At 32.7% G+C, this 15,962-nt stretch overlaps 5 protein-coding genes across 8 annotated transcripts; 2 read left to right on the top strand and 3 right to left on the bottom strand.

The window, feature by feature from the left end:
- Nucleotides 1-37: 37 nt before the first annotated feature.
- On the bottom strand, nucleotides 38-1,774 carry LOC149910227 (uncharacterized). Its single transcript, XM_090109211.1, has 3 exons — nucleotides 1,699-1,774; nucleotides 558-721; nucleotides 38-312 (listed from the first exon to the last, which is right to left on the bottom strand). Exons 1-3 carry the CDS (start codon nucleotides 1,772-1,774, stop codon nucleotides 145-147), a joined length of 408 nt encoding a protein of 135 aa, XP_089965337.1. The 3' UTR covers nucleotides 38-144.
- Nucleotides 1,775-3,713: 1,939 nt separating this feature from the next.
- Nucleotides 3,714-5,200, bottom strand: LOC149910226 (SET domain-containing protein SmydA-8-like). Its single transcript, XM_090111541.1, has one exon. It carries the CDS (start codon nucleotides 5,031-5,033, stop codon nucleotides 3,831-3,833), a length of 1,203 nt encoding a protein of 400 aa, XP_089967667.1. The 5' UTR covers nucleotides 5,034-5,200; the 3' UTR covers nucleotides 3,714-3,830.
- A 1,014-nt stretch (nucleotides 5,201-6,214) lies between these two features.
- LOC149910225 (SET domain-containing protein SmydA-8-like) lies at nucleotides 6,215-7,595 on the bottom strand. Its single transcript, XM_090109199.1, has one exon. The coding sequence runs from the start codon at nucleotides 7,439-7,441 to the stop codon at nucleotides 6,215-6,217; it is 1,227 nt and encodes a 408-aa protein (XP_089965325.1). The 5' UTR covers nucleotides 7,442-7,595.
- Nucleotides 7,522-14,899, top strand: LOC149910223 (uncharacterized). Of its 4 annotated transcripts, none has more exons than XM_090111489.1 (8): nucleotides 7,522-7,610; nucleotides 11,677-11,815; nucleotides 12,280-12,436; nucleotides 12,738-12,865; nucleotides 13,082-13,298; nucleotides 13,384-13,468; nucleotides 13,774-13,923; nucleotides 14,540-14,899. In XM_090111489.1, the coding sequence occupies exons 2-8, from the start codon at nucleotides 11,719-11,721 to the stop codon at nucleotides 14,651-14,653; spliced, it is 948 nt and encodes a 315-aa protein (XP_089967615.1). In that variant the 5' UTR covers nucleotides 7,522-7,610; nucleotides 11,677-11,718; the 3' UTR covers nucleotides 14,654-14,899. The 4 variants fall into 4 exon arrangements, with proteins under 4 accessions (XP_089967615.1, XP_089967630.1, XP_089967623.1 ...); XM_090111504.1 differs by having other exon boundaries at nucleotides 7,522-7,672; XM_090111497.1 differs by lacking the exon at nucleotides 7,522-7,610 and adding an exon at nucleotides 7,613-7,700.
- On the top strand, nucleotides 8,799-11,191 carry LOC149910224 (visual pigment-like receptor peropsin). The gene is made up of 7 exons (XM_090111478.1): nucleotides 8,799-9,079; nucleotides 9,239-9,401; nucleotides 9,492-9,619; nucleotides 9,693-9,915; nucleotides 9,989-10,073; nucleotides 10,249-10,395; nucleotides 10,879-11,191. The coding sequence occupies exons 1-7, from the start codon at nucleotides 8,884-8,886 to the stop codon at nucleotides 11,008-11,010; spliced, it is 1,074 nt and encodes a 357-aa protein (XP_089967604.1). The 5' UTR covers nucleotides 8,799-8,883; the 3' UTR covers nucleotides 11,011-11,191.
- Nucleotides 14,900-15,962: the final 1,063 nt, after the last annotated feature.

The following is a 15,962-nucleotide window of genomic DNA, read 5'->3' as shown; positions in this document are numbered from 1 at the left end:
AGAATAATTTTAGTAATTTTTTAAATAAAACAAATAGTTAATGCAATCTAATAGCATTTTATTAATATAAAAATTCAGTTCGTGTACATTTACTATTTTCGACTAAAAATCTACGATATATATTTACAAAATCTATATATAATATTAATTCGGTCTTGATGAATCTAGAATTAAAAATCGTTCTTCGTGAGGTTTTTCACACCCTGGCCCCAGATATTGGTGCCGAAGTTCTAAGTCTGGGGGTGAGGATATATCGTCTTGAAGAATATGATAAGCTTGTTCGATTGTGCTCTCAATTTCAATCTTGAGGTCCTGAAATGAATTATCAAAATAAATAAAGTAAATATGTATTGGAAGTGGTATCTTCCTAGTGGAAGGAGGAAGCAGTTTTTGAAGAAGTGCCAATTTATCCTTAAAACGTTAGGAATATTTCTTGCACGAAATCTGGTAATATCCTTTTTAAGAAAATATAATACTGCTTTTAACACAAAACTGAGAATAACAACTAAAATTCGCGATCCAATTTGGAAAATGACGAACTAAAGATAGAAACGTACTTCGTATAACTCAGGGCAGCGTCGGGCGCGTTCCGCCAGCGAAGCATGCAGGTGGTACAACAGCAGGCCCCGCAAGTGGGCGTCTCCGAGCCCCAGCGCCGCCAACGTGCGCAGCGTGCTGCGGCAGAGGCTCTCTTTCAGCGACAACCGCGCTTCCGATAGCTCTGAAATATATATATAATATCCTATATAAAACTGGACAAAAATTGTATAGAATTTTAACAATCGTTAGTGGCATGTAATTGAATATATAATTGCTGAACAATTTTTTTTGTTTGAACGCGGTGTTCTTAAGAACTATTCTGTCTGATATGAAAAGTTATTTCATTGATAGATATTCATAGCCCTTTAATCGAGGAAGGTATACATTATACAAGAAATATCATCACACTAAGACCAATAGGAGTGGAGCAATGCGGCTAAAACACGGGACACACACAACAAGTAAATTATAGAAACTATAAGAAGTAATATTTAAATCTTATAAGCCACACAGCAGGTTGTACAAAATACGTTGCTTAGCGAGTTTAAACATTGCACACATAAGAAATAATATTATTATAGCTCTTGTATGTTAAATAAGTAGGTAGTCGCAACTTACGAGAGTAAGTTAAAGGGTGAAGAGAGCAATAATTATTAATTAGGTAATACTTAATACTCATTCCTGAATAATTAAAAAAAAATCAAGCTATGAAAGTTGTTATTAATTCTTAGGTACAACTCGATGTAGGTACATAGTATGTAGGTACCTACCAGGATAATAAAAATATTACTATCTTAGAAGCAGTCTCTTACTTTTAGTTTTTTTGTATAGTGACGCGTTATAACTGTAATATATCATGCTCTCAAAGATTTGCATCCTAAATAGATAACACGAATAGTTGGCAAAGTTTGTACGAACCTTTTATTGCAAACTAAATGCATACACAAGTATTCAAAATGCTATCTCTTTCATGTTTAACGCATGTACATTGTACGTGTAGAGAATAAAATATGTGACATCCATCAACACATCGTGATACACTAATAAAACTGTTACTCAATGATTACCACAACAATAGCGATTAGGTACTACGCGAATCGATCTGGTGCCAATTTTCCTTTGATGTATTAATTTGTACGTAAGGTGGGGTTTAGTCACGTAATACTAACGGCACAGGTAAACCAATCCACCTGGTGACCACGTGAGGACGGGCGTTTTTTGCAGCGGCGCCCATGTCAACGGCGATCGATCGAACAACTGCCTCCCGCGCAATTATCGTACACGATTTTATTCACTTGTTGCGCAGTAACTGCTCGACGCAATGCACTGAACTCACAATGCCATTATGTGCATATTTTAAAATAATACACAGTTATGCGTTATATTTTATGCATTTCATATCCGATACTAAGCATTATAGAATTGCGCAGTGCTATGAGCGAATGATTAATTTTAAATTTAAATGCATGGATGTTTGTTTTAAGTGAATATCCTTATTTAACATGTGATAAGAATATAAATGAGATAAGTAATAAAAGTATTTGTATATGTATCTTTAAAATTAAAATTAAATTTTTTAATCAAATTAAATCTATAGTCTCTACGAAACGCTTTGAATAATGTATAAAAAGATAATAAAAAGTGAAAATAAAATGCCTATGTAAAAACTTGTTGCATGTAATTGCTAGCAGAATGCGAAGTGTTTTGTGACCTAAAAAATCATCAGCTGAATCGAAACAAATTCTGCGTTCATCTAATTACAAAATACAAAGGCAAATTTGTTAGTAAATTATAACTTAGTTTGATATTATAAAATAAAATGGTTCCACCACAGATAAGACCAGATATCTCGGGCAAAACTCAACAGGCTTTGGTTTTATTCTGGTAAATTATCTGATAATGCTGTAATTACCAAGTTTCATCCAAATATGTTCAAACTATGTGCATCCATACTTCCAAATTATCGATTAAACAAAATTTTAAGTTGTTAGTAATTTTCATTTTACTGAATCTAAGTAGGTAGGTATACAAAAATCATTTGGTTCTGTAAGGTATTTTCCATTCCTTAATTCTAGAATATTATGAGATAAAAATAAAAATTTAGTCGCAATTCACGAGTTATTTCCCCACGTATTCGAGCTGACAAAAATACGCAGCAAAATAAAGCGGTTTATAAACAAATTTATTAACCGTCAAGTCTTTATACCTAGGTCAATGATCTAGATCATTACGCATATTCGGCCAAGTTTGCCATGAAATAAATTACAATAATAATTTTTCTATAAATATAATTGCATTATTTGGGCTTTTAGAAGCTCTTTTATAAAAATTAAAAGTGGTGGTTAATCCATCAATAAATCAGTAGGTATGCCGAGAGGGCAGTTTCACGTGCATATTTATATCAAACTAGCGGTCCGCCCCGGCTTCGCCCGTGGTACATATTTACGTTTTCTCTACATAAAAACCATCCTCGTACTTCAAGGAATATAATAAAAAAAGAATTATCGAAATCGGTTCAGCCGTTCTCGAGTTATGCGCTTACCAACACATTTTGCGATTCATTTTTATATATAAGAAGATGAGCGAATGCTCTTTCTTACCCCACTATGTCAAATTATTTTAGTATAAACAGGCGTAGAGCATTATTTAATTTTTTATTGTTTATAGTGCGTTTGAAAAGATTCTATGCAATGTTCTAATACTGAATACGAGTTTTCGTTTACTCTAAAAGATCACGAAATAATGCTCTTGCTCTAGCTCTAGCTCTATGTTATGTGGTTAAATGTTGTAAATTATACATTTTGATTATTAGATAAGAGAATGTCAAACCCTTATTAGAGTGGTAACAGTGGTTTTGTGTCATTTAATAAATCATTAGTACCTAACCGCATGTAAACAGAACCTTGATTAAACCACATTATAGGTAGATTACTCATAGAAATCTTATGCGATACGACAGCAGTAGGTACTTATGCTGCATATTGCATAGGTATACGAGTTTAACATGTAGGTGTAGAATATAGATGTACCTACATATTTAACTTCAAGCCCTCAGTTTTTCATTCATTTCACTGAAAAAGGAGATAAAATTGACGTGACAGATAGAAAACTGATTAACAATTAAAAGCAATAATATTTCATAGCAAAAGCAAATTTTGGTTATGTACCTACCACCTACCTAATTGTAATTTGTTATATAGAAGTATAATATTAATCTTATGTAAGGTTCTCCATTCAATATTATAACAACATAGAGCAGCTTACAACAAAAGACATCGAATTACGCTGAATTAGTTTTGGCAACACCAAACAACACCAAATTTTATACCATTCATGGTTGATCCAGGGGCATATCCATAACTTAAAGCCTGTCTCATTCTTATATCCACTAATATATGATTAGAAGAAGGGATAAAATTGGTTAACCTGTCTAAAATTCTTTCGTCAACCTCTAATAATTTTTTATCCAAATCTAAAGTACCTAGGAGACTACCAAGTATTCCATGAATATCGCGTACTCTTTCAATAGGTATTTTCATATTACAAGTAGTACATAGCCAATCAGTGTTGACCTTAAGAGGTTCGTGAGGTAGGGTGGTTCCAGTACATTCTTTGTTGATGCATTTTAATCCCGATAAAAGAGTACCCATTTCAGAAGCATCTTGACACCGATGACATTTGCACCAAAATTGTTTTGCTTTAAATAATTGATATCTCCGCGTACGAGTGCACCATAAAAGCCCTGTATAACAGCTTAATAATTCCTCTCCAACTTCTATATCCCGCGTTGCTAAAACAGCCATAGTGTAATCTGTTCTAAAAATATTTCTTGTATTTGGTACACAACTGTGGTTTAAAAACGCAGATAATGGATATAAGCCTCTTAATGGGACGGTTTTGGTATTAGATTGAGCTGGAATTCTAAACGAATTTATCTTTAATATAGAATTTGCAAATTTTATTAAATTCATATCATCGTTTTGCAATATATCTTGAGCACATAATAATTCAAATTCTTCAAAAAAATGGTTACTTGTACTTGCTTGAAATAATCGCAGAAATTGTTTATCCTTATCAGACAAAAATAAAAATCGTATGTAAATGAGGGCTTTACAAAGTATTCTTGAACGTTCAAAATCCACTGAAGTCTTAGGTTGCCATTTAGCGTTGACGTAAGCACATTCTTTGGTATGCTCAGGCGATGTTTTGCATTTCATAGAGCATGTTATCAAAGCGCACTTTTCACAAGGACTGCAAGAGTCATTTATATTGTAACATACAGTACAGAACAGTTCGCCGGCACGATCGCGTCGTGGTCCTAAGACTAATGGCTTGTTGACAAAAATTATGGAGCCACGCTTGATACATTTATTTGCAAACAGCCCTCTTCCGCCCAGATCTGATGGACTCAATCGAAATACATTAGAATATAATATATTGGCGGTGTTTTCGCACAGGTATTGCTGAACGGTGTCCAAGCAATCGTTTATCATTTTCGCGTTGGCGATATTGTAAGTGAACGCGCGTCAAGTTTACTCCGATTGAATGGAATTGACTGACGGTATTCTGTTACGATGTCGATGTAAATAGACTGTTTTGAAAATAGCTACTGGAATTACTTGTGTAAGTAAAATAGAACACGTTCATTGAAGCGGGTTAAATGATTGCATTATTTTTTATTTCATTGATCACTTAGAAGATTAGGTACCTAAATGTCACGTAGAGTAAAGCGCGTCACACACGGTGAAGATACTATAATATTTTATGATATAAAAATTTGAAATAACCTACGTAAGGATGGGAAAACTTCTAATAGTAAAAGCGGGTAAAAGAATTTCAAAATCAATTCTGTAGAGTATATACACAAAGGTTACCTACTCTCTAGTCCCTACATTCTAATAATCTCACATAAATTACCTCTTTCTTGCCTCAGTTACTTTACGTTTTAGCATATATATAAGAAAATATTATATCAAATATATTTTATATCTTATACAGTACATGCTGTGGCAACGAGTGAGTAATTTGATACTGTTTCATAAATTTAATAGCATTATGGTTATAAGTATAATGTTTATTATTATTCTCTAAGTGTAAGCTGTTTCGATTTGAAAAATAAAATAAAATCATAATATGTAAAGGTAATTTAATAAAATATTTCTAGGATTATAAATGTTAACGTTTGTTTCGCAAATTGTACATTATTGTTTCTGTAAATATTATTTTTGTGTGCATTGTACAATAAAGTGTTTCCTATCTTCTATCTATCTATTTAATTTGTGAACTATCAGTTAGGGCCATCAATTGTTTATTGGTAAGGGCTATAGCATATTTTATCAAAATTTACTTAACTTAAAAGATAAGAAGTCTATGCTAAGACTAATTACTAGAATATACGTAATGTCTAATGTTGTTTATAAAATAAAAAAAAAATTTGAAATGTTATCTTCGACATTTAGATAGAAGCGAAGCATTAAGTACATAGAAGCGAGAACACTTATACAAAATTATTATTTTGTATAAGTGTTATATTTATAGTGAATAAAATAGAGAGCAAGGTAAAATGACGATATTTTTTATCCTTCGATATCATCGAAACATGTCAGAAACGTTGTGATCTATCTTATAAAATATGTTGTTATCATCGTAAACTGTAAACGTAGATAAAAATAATTCATGCATTTTCTTTCACGTTTTTTTTTAAATATGAAAAGGAAATAAACTCACCATGCCACCTAAATCCATCCTTTTCTCCAAATTCCCATATGATACGACATTGCAAATCTACTGTAATTTGGTTTGTTTTTGGAACATATTTAAATAACCTGTTCAAAACGAACTTTTCTAAATCTCCAACGTTGTCGAAGTCTAAAGATCCAAGTAAACTGCCAAGAGCACTTTGTATGGCACAAATATTACTATTAGGAACTCTCAATTCGCAACTCAAACAGTGCCAGGCTGATGTTGCTTTGAGCGGGTCTATCGGAAGAAGAGAGCCAGTGCAACTTGATTCAAAACATTTAAGAGCCCCTAAGAATGTGCCTCTCTCGGTCGGATCAGCGCAACGCTCACATTTACACCAAAAGTTTTTTGTTTTAAATAAATGCAGTCGTCTAGCCGGAGTTCCCCACAACAAGCCGGAGTAGCATGTAGTAAGTTCAGTTCCAGCAGGAATGGCTTTTACGGATTTGATAACCATGTAGTAATCACGATTAAAACTGTGTTTCGTATTCGGTACACAGTTATGATTCATTAGCGACGATACAGGGTACAAGCCTCGCATACTCATTTCGCTACTGCCATAAGGAGTCGCTATTTGAAATGCATTTGCGTCAAGAATGCAAACAGCCAGTGACATTAATTGTTCATCTTCGGGGGAAATGTCAAAATACTTCACCAAATCTCGTATTTCACTTCCGTGTTGTGGTAAAGTGTGTGACTGTAGAGATTGTAATAGTTGCTTTTTATCTTCATTTAATGACAAAGTTCTTATAGCTGCCAAACATCTCGACAAGAGGGTTTCATCCACATCTTCGATCGGTACTTTATTGCTCCAAGCAGAAATCTGTATACAGTCATCGTAATGGCCATCACTGCTTAAACACTGTTGCGAACATAATACTAAACCACATTTTGTACATCGAAAAAGTGTATCACTATCGATTTTACCGCAAATAGTACAACCTCTTTGAGTGATAGTTCCGGATCGTGGACCGTAAACAAGTGGATGATCCACAAATAGCACTTCACCTGCCCTTATATCTTCCGTGGCGAAAAGGCCGCGTCCGCTAACATCGGACTGGTGAATGGTCCATTTATTGGAATGGTTTATAAATTTGCTGATCTGTATCTGATCGAGATGCTCCTTCACTATTAGCGACAATTGCTCCATCGACAACATCCTGTCGCAACTCGTCCGGTGCCGGCACTGCACTGCGTACTCGCCGTGAATATCAACATTAGTTGGTTTGATAACACGGAATAAGCGCTGATCGGATATACATTGCCAAAAACATATACAGACTTCTCTGTAATTAACCAAGACGATCGATGTGTGCCAGACTAACAAGGTGTGTGAGTAACGTATGCGGTTAGTTTTAAACTCAAACATCGCTGCGTCAATTTTCAACAGGTGATTACGTCAAAAATGTGGAAGATGGGTTCGTTTATTTATTGTTATAGTTATTGTAGTGGAATATATGAGAATAAAAGCGTGACGTCACTAGGCAAAAATTTTACTATTATATAAGTACGTGTTTATGTTATTTATAAACGGTTGTGACTGTCAGGTTGATAAGTAAAATGACTGTTCAAAGCCACCGGTCAATATAAAAATAAATACAACGAGCGCGTTTAGCATGACAACTAAACAGTTTCCCGGTCCAGTTAATATTTTAAACATATTGGCGAGATACACGAAATTATTTGGTCGGCATATACGAAATCAGATTATATTTTGTGAGACTATTATGCTCATCCTACGTTTTTTAAACTTAGTCCTTAAAGCTCAATAAAGGCGACAATGTTAAAGTCGTTGTTTAATTATGATTCTTTTGGTAAAAAAGTCTCCCCGAAAATTTGGATTTAAATCATAATAATTTGTGGATAGAGTCTGTACTCTACATAGTAATTTTGTTCGGCTTACTAACTTTTTTTTGTTTAAATAATTGCATTCGCTACTATATTTAAAAAAAATATTAAATTTATGCAAAATTGGTTTTGTTTCATATTTTTTTATGATAAACTAACTATTTATTTGGTGAAAGATAAAAAATCCTAAATTGTAATTTGTTCGTGACAATTTAACTATAGGTAATGCACCATTCATTTGGATATTATCTATCCTGTTTACTTGTGCCTTCTATTACGAAACTATTAATAACGAGTATAAGATCGTGTTCATATCTAACGGTGATTTCTTTTTAATCGGCCCAGTACTTCCTATGATGAGCGCGTTCAAACAAACGAACTCTTCAGCTTTTTTATATTACATATTAGTAGGTAGAGATGTAGATTGCGGATAGTTAGAAATTAGTAGAGCATCAGATATTAAAATATTATTTTTGTATAAACACCTAAAGCCAGGCGAATTTTATTTTCACTTCAAACGTAGAGCTTATTCACATTGACAGCAAGTGAAGCCAGACGAAAATATTCAGATAGATCGTTAAATGTATGGGTATTGCAACTGTCCACTTGTGAAACCACGGTGGAGCTAAATGCTTACGTCTGCATAGTTGAATCTAAAATGTAGTTCTGGTAAGTAACATGATCTGCGTCTTTTGTTTATCATGAACCAGTTGGTTCGACAACCTGTCCAGTCTCCGTGACCACACAGCCTACATGGACGTAAAAACGGGAAAAATTTACTGTGAAAATTGTGTTCGGATTTATTCTTTACCATTAATGCGAAACTTAACTAATTTCAATAGTACGAATAATATGCAAACATTGTTTGAGTATAACGAAGACGAGTGCCCATGGTATTACTTCGATAGTTCTTACAAAACATTACTTGGAGGATGTCTAATTATATTTGGTAAGTGTTGATATGTAAATTGTTAGACTGTTTTAATCGCCATAATTAATTATGTCTCACTAGAGCATCCTATTTTAAAGGGTACATTCCAGTCATTTATAAAGCTTATTAATACTTGTGTCGAATGTAATTTGAATTTGATAAGAAGAGTGCCAACAGGTGTATTCGGGATGCTGCTCAATGGTTGGCTATTTGCCACTTTCATCCACAGTCACCTTCTCGTTTCCAAAAGCCACGTGTTGATACTTAATGTCTGCTCAGCGTCACTCGGCAGAAATTTACTTAGTTTTCCATTTGCAGCATCATCTGCAATAGGCCAAAGGTTAGTTTTATTGAACCATGATAATTCAAGCAATGGCAACGTATTTCTTTTTCTCAAGACAGGAATATACAAAATATTCTTGCTTTTCAGATGGCTATTCGGCACACATGCCTGCCAGCTTTTTGCATTTTTGAATCAATTTTATGGAATTTTTCAAATGACAACTTTATTCACCATTGTTCTTGAAAGATATTGGCTCGCAAGATATACTAGGCGAGGTAGGTTTAGTAATTTATATTGATAAGTAACCTATTCTCTATTATTTTTTTCTTTAATATGTTTATTTTCCAGAGAGATATCTCTATTATCGATACTATTGGACGCTCACCGCATGCAGTTGGGTAAATGCCGTGGTATTTTCTATACCACCCTTATTCGGATATGGAGTGTACTCGTGTGACGCAACTGGTACTATATGCACCTTATTGTGGCCCTCTGCTCAAGCTGGTGCAAAACATTTGGGTTATGTTGTTCCATATGTGTTCGTTTGTGGGGTCGTTCCAGTTATTGGCATGTTAGTATTTCTTATTTCTTCATTGTTATGGTGTTGAAATATAATTTATTTAACAAACTCATACAATTTACAGATTTTATTACATGGGAAAAGCAAGTCGATTAGAAAGTATTTATTACAGAAACGAGATACTTAGAGAAGAGAAGCATTTAACAAAGGTAATTGAAAATTATCTTATGAATATTCTTGAGTTATTTTTTATGATGCCTCCTTTGTACAATGGTTAATGTCTGAACCTATGACGGGTTCGAATCCTGGTAGAGACTAAGAAAAAAACTGTTTATATATATGGGATTATAGATATGGGACTTCCTCGTGTTTTTTTGTTTGTAGTGTGTGCATGTGCTGAGCGTGATAACATTGGCATTATGGATCCCAGCTGCGTTGGTGGCGGGTAGCCAGTGGTTCCCGCTGCTTCTCTATGGGTACCGTCCCCATGTGCCCCCGGTGCTCGCCTTGATTGCACCTATTACCTCTGAGGTTTGTGTTGTATAACATTCAAAATCTATGTATTAAAATCAATCATGTACAGTAAAAAGAGGAAGAAGAAAATTTATCTCTGTACGTTTTTACTTCCATTATTCCGTTTATTTAAATTATATTCACAATGATCATGGAATCAAATACATAAGTAGGTCTTAAAATCAGACCCCATCTGCCTACTTCCTATATAAAGCCTTTAAAGGGGTCATGATATTGACGTGTTACTCGCTCATAAATTATGTATTTACTTTTCATTGAGGAAGTCGAGATTGAAGGACGAGTCTTTATTACGAAGGATGAAGCGACAATAATATGTTATGGAGCGTATATGTATACTATAGTTAGTCTGTTAGTGAATTATTGTAACATTTATTACAAGTGTTCAAGGTTGTAAATTATCTCTACAATATTGTGATATACCTACGAATCAAATAAGTCCTGATATAAGTATTTTATTACATAAAATCTTTGTATTTATAGGCAGCAACATGCGTTCCTGTATTATGTTACCTGTCAGGTGATACCAGACTAAGAGCAGCATTATTAGGGAGAATGCGAAAGAATTACGCACTATTGCCACCTCAATACGCGATGAGATACCTAAGGGACTAACATTATATTCTAAAAGCAACTAAGTGCGTCTCTTATGAATCTATTGAAAGCCTTGTTCAGGCTTGGTGAGAAGTCATGAAGAAGTTCTTTGCAATGCCGTACCGAGAGCTGGGGTTAAACGAAGATTTTCAATGGGATATAACTATTTTGTTTCATATTCGTAATAAAATTGTAAATAGCATCTAGTGTTTAATTTATATAAAGTCGATTCCTCTACCCAAAATTCAAATAATATCTACTTATTTAGGAAGACTCTCCAGTTTATGAATATTCAATCGCCTAAAATGTTCGACTCAAAAATCTTCTAGAATATACTAGAATTCAATTTCTGAATGCAATATTGATGGTTAAAATTATAAATGAGTAGGTATTTAAACATCTATCACGCTCACCATTGCACCATAGAGCCAGTAATAAGACAGGTAAGTCGAGTAATACAAAGAAGAGGCCAAAATATGTATTCAGAATTCCTTGAACTGCGAAAGTTTGTGTAAAATATCATGTGGTTTTAAACATTGTAACAATGTGTCGGATTAAGAAACAGAGCGTAAACAAACCAGCTCAAGGTATTTAGTTATACTATACAGAAGGTATATAATATACCAAAGTAATTTGATATTGAATAATAAATATAACTAAGACTATAATATTATCCTTGAATTGCAGGTATCGACTTCAGTCAATTTCAACCTTTGGTACAATTATTACATGTTTGCAGTTAATATGTCTGTACAGACTTGCGAGTGGGATAATTTATTTAACGATGGAGATAGATCCATTTTGAAAGATGGATTGGTTATAACAGGTATATATATGTAGAATCTTATATATTATGTGTAAAAAATTTACGTAGGTATTAAAATAAGCTCTATTTAAAAAAATGAATATCTGTTTAGATTTTTTGACTAGTTTCATTAAAGATCAATTGAATAAGAATTAGATTAGGTATGTTTTGGGCGTACCTTTATTATTTAATTAAAATAATAAAAGGGTCATTTCTGTTCCTTTTTCTTCTTGTTCATTTTTTATTTCTGTTGTTTTAAATTTTCTATAATAATTGCATTATTGGTCATGTATAAAATAAATTGAAATAAGTTTTCTCTTGTATTTTCATATAAAATGTATAGATTCTGCGTTACATAAATTATAACAAAGTGAAATTGATTCAAATAGTAACAGAAAGCTTTGAGCCATTAGCTTTATCGATGTCGTAACTTACACAAAGAAAAGGAATGATACTGAAATAGCATAATGTTTGTCTATTTCCAGATTTGGTATCTGTTTTATTAGGTCTGTGGTTGAATCTGGCGCTCTTGTTAACTAATCTAAAATATGATCTCAGCTATCGCAATCTGGCTTTCTTCACGTTAATAAGCTGTTTACGGCGCGGTTTATCTCTCTGCCATTATTTACTTTTATCTGAAAGGTAAGTGGTGTGCGACAAACTTTTCTTGATTTTCAAGTGATTATTTTTTCATACAGATTGAAGAATTAGTTTACAGTCTCGTAATCTAATTTTGTTAGAGAATGTAATGTTTAACATTACACATTGTTGTTTATAATTTGAAATTGTTAAAATTTATAAAATATCACGTTTTAATTATTTTATTTTTACCTTACTATATGCATGAATTAATTCGTTAAATTAATATCGATTTTTAATTTAAATACTAATTTATTTAATACATTAGTACACTCCGACTCAATAATTCACAATTATTTTTCAGTTGGTTTGATTTTAAGGAATCGTGTACATTCAATGGCTTTTGGGATACATTTTTATCAGTATACGAAGTGGAGTGCCTCACTCATGTTTGTATCGAGCGATACGTAGTGCATAAATATATAAATAATGGTAATATTTTTGTATTCGAATGTTGGATAGTTTCAATAAAATTATATATATGAATGTATGTTTATCAGCCATCTGGTTTCAATAATACAAGCGAAAAGCTTAGTATGGAATCAGATCGTGCGTGTGAAAAATGTGAAAAATTTATTTAAAGGTTTTTTTTAATACTTACAAGAATAATAATTATTGTAATATTCATTATCATTTTCTATATTTCAGGGTGGGAGCCAATCAAATGGCATTATTGCATGTATCAAGGACTGTGCCTCCTTTTCGCCGCTCTATATTCCATACCGCCCCTGTTTGGTATCGGTAGTTATGGACTAGATTTTACCTGTAACTTCTGTACTTTCGACATGGTGTTGCCAGATTCTTGGCAAAGAGAATTCATTGTCCTCATATTTTTACTGCGCAGCGTTAAATCGGGCTCTTTTATGTAAGGAAAAATAATTATTTATAAGTTGAAGTCTTTTGAAATTCAATTTTAAAGGGCTTATCTCATTGTTTATTTTACTTTTAAGGATCGTGATGTTATACTGGGCCCAAAAATTAGAGGCTGTAAACAAAAGCTCGGAAAAAATTATGGAACAAGCACCGTTTACAAAGGTCAATATTTTGTTATTATGAACTTGCTCTACATTTTTTAATTAATTACTAATTAGGTAAACTGAACTTTTAAATATTGTTTCTTTCTTAAATTACTTCTAATTGAGGTTATTGGTTGAAATATAACACTGTATACACTTTATTTGTATAGGTATAGTATATAACACTGAATACCTTTATTTGTATTTTTAATTTGTATATTGATATTATGATGTCGTTATTAAACCTAACAAGTATTAGCGCTAAAATTACAATGCTGGATATCTGAGGATATATAATCAATATTATACATAATAATATTACAGAGCGTAGTTGCAATGACTGCAGTGATTATCATGTGTTGGCTACCGATAACTATGGTAAGGGGATCGGTCGTGTTATCACAGCTTTTGAATGAATACATTTCTTTCGTGCCATCAGTACTTCTCGTTCAGTGGTCGATGTGGCTGAGTTCGGTGAGTAAACGGGTTTCCAACTTTTTTTTTATTATTGGAATGTCTGTAGCCATAGTTTAACACTTTATAGTGGCAACTTGATAGTCCTGTCCAGGATTTTCTCAGTCAACCCATTTATAATACATTTTTTAATACACTAAATCTTATATATAAAAATTAATCGCAAAATGTGTTGGTAAGCGCATAACTCGAGAACGGATGAACCGATTTCGATAATTCTTTTTTTATTATATTCCTTGAAGTACGAGGATGGTTCTTATGTAGAGAAAACGTAAACATGTACCACGGGCGAAGCCGGGGCGGACCGCTAGTTTATTATAAAATTAGTCTCATTCTATTATCACGCCGTTGCATTTCGACTTATATTCGGATCTTAGACCATAGTAAAAGCACAGAGGAAAAGTGATCGAGATTATTAGAGCCTACGTATTTATTTTAGCAAAATTTTCTCACAATGTTTCTAGTCTAAGAAATACTTGCACAGGATTGTGCTGTATAAAAATATGAATAGCATATTGTAATTTTTGAGCATCCACTTTCACAAGGCATCACATACCTTATTATTAATCAGCTTGTAAAGCGAATCGATGTTTTTAAATATTTGTGTTATTTTCAGATTTCACCTGCGTTCATGTCAATAACGTTATTTTTGGTGGATGATCAGATTCGCGGAAAGGCATTGAACTTTTACAAGATCACTGGAGTTAAAGAGACAAAGAAGGAATTATAAAGGAGAAATTTACTCTCTTTTTTTGAAAATAATACACACCAAGTATTCTTTTAGTTAAATATAATTGTTTATGTTTTTATTCACACTGTAAGAAGTTAAATATGAACATGTAAAATGTAAAATATACTTACCTACCTTCCAAATCATCAGTAAGAGCATTTGGAAACAATTGGGTAGGTGTATCATTTGCTTTTAATTTCGTAAGATTATAGTTCCTATTTTCACATTTAATCGGATTGTTTATAACCACCGAAAAATATATTTTGTATAGAAAATACTGTATTTTTATTTGATTGTATTTTTCAATGTATGAAATGTAAAATAAGAAAATCTTAAGCGCGTCACACACGGTGAAGATACTATAATATTTTATCTTAAGATACTGTAATTCTTTTTGTCATTGCGTTCTAAGACCCCTGTAGAACTGCCATCCTGTTACAAATGACCCGAAATTTTGTGGGTCATTTGTAACAGGATGGCAGTTCTACAGGGGTCTTAGAACGCAATGACAAAAAGAAAAATGATGGTCAGAACTCTGATACCGGATACCTTAAGATACTGTAATATAAAATATTACAGTATCTTAAGATAAAATATTATAGTATCTTCACCGTGTGTGACGCACTTTAATTTTATGTCTATTTATATGTACATATTCAAAATTCGATTTTGGTACATAACAAATGACACCCTTTGGCTTAATAAGGTTTAAAAATAAACACCAGTATTCTTATAATAATGGTAACTTTACTTAAAACTCAGGTAACCGTAATCAAAATCAACAATCAGTCGAAATTACACAAGATGAATTTTGTACGATATTATTTAAGTCAGTCTAATCAAATATTATACAAAATGTTTATGGCAAACACCAGTAGAAACTTGGAAGATTTATAAACTTACATTTTATAGTAAAATAAGGAAGATTGTACTTATTGGATACTATTTGTAAAATTTGCTCAGCTGTCTATTTATCTTACTGATAGGTATTTAGTATTTACATTCCTTCTTGTAAAATTCTACGTACATGTTTGGTCCACAATAAGGCCATCTATGATTTACACCGTCCCTTGTTTGTAGTAATTTCACAGATTTTGAAATTCTTAACCATAATACATTATCAACTATTCATATTTTTTATAATATTTAAGATGAATATACTGTAATTTTTTATACACTTATCGCAAACAATCATACAGTGCAGTTACTATTCGAGATAAATTAGGTTGACAGATATGTTTTGTTTAACATTCTATGATAAGATTTGTGTGAAATATGTTGGAGGAACCGCACACTTTATCGCACATGT

This window comes from Colias eurytheme, chromosome 2, assembly GCF_061535395.1.
Source record: "Colias eurytheme isolate Ceu_HAF_F1 chromosome 2, ilColEury1 Martin Lab GWU primary, whole genome shotgun sequence".
NCBI lineage: Eukaryota > Metazoa > Arthropoda > Insecta > Lepidoptera > Pieridae > Colias > Colias eurytheme.
This window is presented reverse-complemented; position numbering and strand designations above follow the sequence as displayed.

Bases quoted from the DNA above. Each gene is read 5' to 3' on its own strand.
- LOC149910227 (XM_090109211.1), bottom strand. From the start codon at position 1,774: ATGGGCGCCGCTGCAAAAAACGCCCGTCCTCACGTGGTCACCAGGTGG. The intron at 722-1,698 runs GTGACTAAACCC...TATATATTTCAG, and splicing joins ACCTGTGCCGTTAGTATTAC to AGCTATCGGAAGCGCGGTTG. The intron at 313-557 runs GTACGTTTCTAT...AATTCATTTCAG, and splicing joins GCTGCCCTGAGTTATACGAA to GACCTCAAGATTGAAATTGA.
- LOC149910226 (XM_090111541.1), bottom strand. From the start codon at position 5,033: ATGATAAACGATTGCTTGGACACCGTTCAGCAATACCTGTGCGAAAAC.
- LOC149910225 (XM_090109199.1), bottom strand. From the start codon at position 7,441: ATGTTGTCGATGGAGCAATTGTCGCTAATAGTGAAGGAGCATCTCGAT.
- LOC149910224 (XM_090111478.1), top strand. From the start codon at position 8,884: ATGGACGTAAAAACGGGAAAAATTTACTGTGAAAATTGTGTTCGGATT. The intron at 9,080-9,238 runs GTAAGTGTTGAT...GAGTGCCAACAG, and splicing joins AGGATGTCTAATTATATTTG to GTGTATTCGGGATGCTGCTC. The intron at 9,402-9,491 runs GTTAGTTTTATT...CTTGCTTTTCAG, and splicing joins TCATCTGCAATAGGCCAAAG to ATGGCTATTCGGCACACATG.
- LOC149910223 (XM_090111489.1), top strand. From the start codon at position 11,719: ATGTTTGCAGTTAATATGTCTGTACAGACTTGCGAGTGGGATAATTTA. The intron at 11,816-12,279 runs GTATATATATGT...GTCTATTTCCAG, and splicing joins AGATGGATTGGTTATAACAG to ATTTGGTATCTGTTTTATTA. The intron at 12,866-13,081 runs GTAATATTTTTG...TCTATATTTCAG, and splicing joins GCATAAATATATAAATAATG to GGTGGGAGCCAATCAAATGG.